Raw genomic sequence first — 5,977 nt, forward strand, 5'->3', positions numbered from 1 at the left:
GCAAGATACACCATGCATGAACACCAAGTTCAGGCCTTTACATGATTTTTGGGTGTTAGAAGGCCAAATCTATAAGTTAGAGAAACATATTTGACCTCAGAAGGTCAAATGAGTAATGCCATGGAGGAAACTCGTCGAGTCCATGAGAGAACTCAACGAGTCGGACCAGGTTGCCCCGTGATACGTGAGTAGTGGTAACCCGTTGAGTTGAGAGGTTAACTCGACGAATCGAGTGAGGCCTTAGGAGGAGTCAGAGGACACGTATGGACTCGCCGAGTCACCCAAGTGCACTCGGCGAGTCTGGTCAAAGTTGGACCGTTGACTGATTTGACTTCAGTTGACCTTAGGGTTGGTCAAACTAATTTAAGAGAGGTCAGGGAGGGGTAGAATAGTCTTTTACCCATTCTTAGAGAGGAGGATGTAAGGATTGTATTGATTAGAGATGTTTTGATTTTGATAGGCGGAGGCTAGATCGGGGATTCGAGCACAAGAGTTTTCTAGACATCTTACGAGGCGAGTCTTCTCATTATACATTACCTTGAATGGTATCTATATGCAGTCGGAGGGTCTTATGTGTATGTGTATGTTTGAGATTTATGTGCATTGTGTTATATGTATGCTATGTGTTATATAGACCGGACCAGAGGGTCCAACGAATCATGAGGCCTGAGGGTCCTCGATCAGACCGGACCGAAGGGTCCAACGAGCTAAACCGGACCGGAAGGTCCAACGAGTTATGGGACTAGAGGGTCCCGCTGAGACACATTGACCGGAGGGTCATACCGAGTTATAGCCTCGAGTGGCTTATGTGCTGTATGTGTATTTTGGGGAACTCAGTAAGCATTTATGTTTACCGTGTTATGTGATATGTGTTTCAGGTACTAGCGAGGATCGCGAGAAGGCGCCGACATTATTCGTACACACCGATAGAGGATATTGTATTTGAGATTCTGGGATATGTTTTACCATGATAACATTTGACACACTTAAGTTTTGAGATGTTTTATATGAGACATGTTATGTTTGAAAAATGAAAAACTGTTTTGAAAATTTACGTTGTTACATTTCCCTCATATCTACAAGAGCAACATGGAAGACCTTTACCCAATCATCTTTAGTATAATACTTCAATGCATACTTGGCTAATGTGCCAAAAGAAATCAAGTTCTTACGAAGATTAGGAACATACAAGCAATTGAGTTTTATGAGCATATCATCATGCATTTTGATTTGCACCATGTCACTGTCCTAGATACAATGCATTCCATTATTATCTATCTTCTATGTGCCATTCCATTCATTAGAATATTCAAACTAATCATGTGTATAGGTCGTATAATGATATGAACTAAAGATCCAATTATATGTAGAATTATCCATACGCACATTCAAAACATCAACTATGACTCATTTCTCCGAACTCTCTTGAACTACAACAATATTGTTACGGTTGCTTGATTCGGCCTTGAAATTCTCTTTTTTCATTGTGGAAAACCTTTTATATAGTTCCCCCTTTTCTTGAAATTATAACATGTAATCTTAAAGGAAGTTTTGGACCTGGAACATGACTTCCCCTTGTTTTAATCATCTATTTCTTGTGTTCATCCCATGCCAACAATTAAACTTGAACCACATCCTTCTTCTTTACTAGAAACTTTACACTTCAGTTCCTTTGACAACAAGGAATTCTTTACGTCATTGATAGTAATTTTTGTTTTACCATACAATATGTGATCAACGAAATTCTCATAAGAATTCAGTAGAGAGCACAAAAAAAAGAGTTTGATTCACATCTTTAATTATAACGTCAACACGTTGTAGATCAAGTATAATCCAACAGTTACCTAGATGATCTTGTACTTGGATAGTTTTTGTCATCTAAAGCGTATAAAAACACTTCTTTTGATAAAGTTGATTCACGAGAGAGTTTTCCTGATACTTATTTATGTGGTTCATCAATATGTATTAAGTCCACAGGTATGAGGATGAATTATTATTCACCAGCTTGAAAACAATATTACGTTACACTAAAATACAGTTGAAACACTAACTATCAACTATTATATATTGGCAAAGTAAATATGTTAAACCCTAGCAAGAACCGGGTCAGGCCTCCATTCCGCCAGCTAATTGGTAGCCAGGTAATTATGGTCTATCAGTTGATGGTTCGTCAACCATCTGATGGCCTTCAACTTTCAATTCACATTTAACCGGTAACCATATATTTGACTCCTCAAAAAAATTAATAAATAAATAATAAATAAAAGAACTTTTTTAAGTTTAATTTAAATCTTCCATTGAAATTTTGTCAAGTTGAATGCATGATAAGAGAAAAATGCTAGCAAAATAAAATAATGAATTGATAATCTATTAAACTCTATAAAATTCAATGAATCAATTTATTTAATTGAACATGATATAACTAGACATATTCATAAGGAAACGAATAGATATGATCAAGGTTAGACAACATTGAGACAATTTTTCCTACTAAGCCTTGAGCCCAAAAGAAAACTAATACGATTTCATAGTTAGGTTCTCTAGACACATGGATTCAAATGGATAAATTACAACATACAAATAATTAAACTATAGGTCAGAGCTATTCTAAATTCTACTGAAGACTACATCTTAACCTGTCATCTAATCCACCTTCTGTCTTCGCTAATTGAAGGACGAGGAATCTCACCTTCAGTTCTCTGTTTGCAACAAGAAGACATGCTTAATCTTCTCTCCAAGGTATGAATTGGGCTCCTCAAGTTACAGTCCAGTTCACTGTCACTGATTCCACCACCGTTGTATTTTTCAGATACATTGAACGACAGACGTTTCCTGGCAGACGTTTTCTTCTCTCCCTCTGTAGTTGACATCCTCTGCCTTGGAGTACTCTGTGGCCGAATTCGCGCCATGGCTGACACCGTGGCAGACATGTAACTTGGGTTTCCAACTCCATGCCCGGTTGGTGTTCCAGTCCCTGACGATGGGAAGCTTCTTTCCTCTCTTTGGCACCGAGGACTGGCTGAGTGCACTTTGAGTGATGGTTTTATTCTTGAAAGGGATGATGATGGCGTGATAGGTGACTGTGAGTGGAAATTGTGGTGATAAAGGGGAGATGAATATGTATGTGAGTTGAGTCTTTGTTGTTGATGGTAGTACGTTTGATTCTCATGTGATCTAATTTCCCAGCTTGGAGATAAAGAACATAATTGAGAAGTGTCGATTTGAAGTGTTTTCACAGGGTCTCTTTGATTAGGATAAAATTTCCGATCTTCTTCCAAACCCTTGTGGCCGCGATATTCACTTTGACCGGATCTCCAGATCTATATATGAAATTTAACAACTGAGAAAGAACTAGAAAATTGCTAATATATATATATATATATATATATATATATATATATATATATATATATATATATATATATATATATATATATATATATATATATATATATATATATATAACAATCGATGAAATTAACCTGATGCATGAAGCTGTGATCAGTAAGGTCCTTTCCGTTCTTTTGGCCAGCTAATTCAGTTTTCTGTAAAATGGCTTGGATCTCCTCAATTCTAGATGCATGTCGTCTGTCCCAGTCATCAGCGTTGATGCTACTTCCTTCTCTTGTCTACAATCATAGAATCACAAACATTGAAAAATTAACTTGGAGGAACGAAAGTAATTAATTATGTTAAAAAAGAATATATATATATATATATATATATATATATATATATATATATATATATATATATATATATATATATATATATATATTCAAATGAATTTCTGACAATGGAGTTGTTGTCTGCAAGATGAGACCCCCAAAAGATGTTGGAGTCGAAGCTTCCTTCATTTGAAAGCTTTCTGCGCTGGTCACAGACTCGAGCTTGGACACGAACCAGTGCTTGCATGCACTTGAGTGTCATCTTTGTCCTCCTCCTTACATTGTGTCCTCTCACCAGGGCTTGTAGCTTCACAACTCCTTTAAGAGCCTCAAGAGCTCTCCTTGCCTAAACTAACCAGATGTTAATATTGTTAGTATCTAGTGAATGAAGCTCCATCATTGCTAGTTATAGCTAATTAGTGAAATTAAACTTAATTAAAGACATATTATAAGTTACCAGGTATCGTCTAAAGAAAGTCTGTATAACAAGAGCAGCATTGTGCTTTTGAAACGAAAATGAAGGACTTGTGAGCCGGATCACTTCAACCGCTGCCTGAACCGTAGCAACTGCTGCCTCAGCTGCAGCAGTGGTGGCCATTGCTACTGCCATTGCATGTGTTTCATCGGAATACGCAGCCTGCGTCGACATTATGGGTTTTGTAGCTGACCTTTCATAGGTAGATAAAGTGCTAATTGATTCGTCATGAAGTATGGTGGTTGTTTCATGAAGAGCTGTTTTCTTAAAAATCCATCTTCGCTTGCTTCTCTTCTGCACAGTAACATAAGATCAATTAATTTATATGCATGATGCATTGTGACCAATAAATTATTTAAAGGTTGAGATGCATGTTTGCCTTATCTTGGTCGACTTCTGGTTCGTCTTCTTCTCTCATCCTAGCTTTGAGGGTTTTGGTGGTGTATATGTGTTTGGTAGGAGACCTAAGAGCCTTTTTGACAACATCTAACCATGAATTTCCTCCGTTCCTTCCCATATCCTCTAGCTAACTGCATATATATGATCAGCTATGAAGAAAGGAGAAGCAGCAACTGGTATAGCTATATATAGATCAAAGTTAAAGAGATCGAAGGGTACGTTAAGATTCCACCATGTAAATCAAGAGTTGGTGTCAGAATGTTGTTGGGGACTATCTGAGAGAGTATGTCATCTCGATAAACGTACAAAGCTGCATATACTGTGAGAGAGTAAGCCACGCCACTTTAAATTATTTCTATTCTTTTCCCCTTTAAAAGGGATGGAAGAAACGGATGGGCCAGAGTCCAGGTCTCAGGTCTGAGAGATGTATTTGTTGTAAAATGGTGTGATTAAATTGGCGATTAAGGTCTATAAATGGTGGTGTTGATTGAATGAAAGAAAAAGGAGGACATGTAGGTGCTCTTTCAGCAACCTCGAAGAACACATAGACCCACTAACTGTACTTTAATCATTCTGGTAAAGTAGGAGTAGTGTTGTCTTTTGCTTTTGCAGTTCTTGTAACATAGGATCCTCCACTTATTCCTACTGTAGGTTAATTAAAGTGTTATCTCTTATGCTGGTTGAACATGAAAGTAAAACGTTTAAGTGGTCGCAAGCCAGTCAGCCTCAGCTTGTAAAATTGGGCCAATCGTTGATAGTGAACTGGTCAACTCAATGAATATATTACGTACAAGTTATAAAACGTTTATTCCATCACCAAAAAATCATTATATTTTATCATTTTTTTCATTTTAACAAACCAATTTTCATTTGTACTAAAAAAAACATATTAATTTTTCAATAAAACTTTTATCACAACCATTAAGACTAGGGATGTGTTTCGGGCCGGAACCGAACCGAACCTGAATAATCCGAAACCCGAATTGGATGAAAAGTAGGAACCAAAACCAAAACCGATTAAACTAACACGGAACTGGTTCGGTTTGGATAATACGAGTTTCGGTTCGGTTATTAACCTAAAAGGACCAAAATAACCCAAATAAACATTATATTGTGCTTTTGAACCGAATAATCCAAATAAACCGAAATGACCCGAATAAACCAAAATGGTATGAGTAACCCAAATAAGGAAATTCTATATCTAGTTCAAGAAAAAAAATCTTAATTTAATATTTTTTTTCTTGAACTAGATATAGAATTTCCTTATTTGGGTCATTAGGTTCAAATGACTATTCACTTTCTGGGTTGATCTTTTTGTCCGATTAAACCTTTATTCGGGCAACTCAGACCGAATAACTCGAAACCCGAATTGGGCAAAAATAGATACCCTAGAACCGGCCCAAATAATTTATTCGGTCCTAGTTCAAGTCGGTCC

At 36.9% G+C, this 5,977-nt stretch overlaps 1 protein-coding gene across 2 annotated transcripts; it reads right to left on the reverse strand.

The window, feature by feature from the left end:
• Positions 1 to 2,497: 2,497 nt before the first annotated feature.
• Positions 2,498 to 4,981, reverse strand: LOC111920220 (protein IQ-DOMAIN 17). 2 transcript variants are annotated; one of them, XM_052768761.1, is made up of 6 exons: positions 4,762 to 4,981; positions 4,523 to 4,673; positions 4,126 to 4,437; positions 3,796 to 4,014; positions 3,483 to 3,629; positions 2,498 to 3,320 (listed from the first exon to the last, which is right to left on the reverse strand). In XM_052768761.1, the coding sequence occupies exons 2-6, from the start codon at positions 4,658 to 4,660 to the stop codon at positions 2,640 to 2,642; spliced, it is 1,497 nt and encodes a 498-aa protein (XP_052624721.1). In that variant the 5' UTR covers positions 4,661 to 4,673; positions 4,762 to 4,981; the 3' UTR covers positions 2,498 to 2,639. The 2 variants fall into 2 exon arrangements, with proteins under 2 accessions (XP_052624721.1, XP_052624720.1); XM_052768760.1 differs by having other exon boundaries at positions 4,523 to 4,981.
• Positions 4,982 to 5,977: the final 996 nt, after the last annotated feature.

This window comes from Lactuca sativa, chromosome 2 (genome assembly GCF_002870075.4).
Source record: "Lactuca sativa cultivar Salinas chromosome 2, Lsat_Salinas_v11, whole genome shotgun sequence".
NCBI lineage: Eukaryota > Viridiplantae > Streptophyta > Magnoliopsida > Asterales > Asteraceae > Lactuca > Lactuca sativa.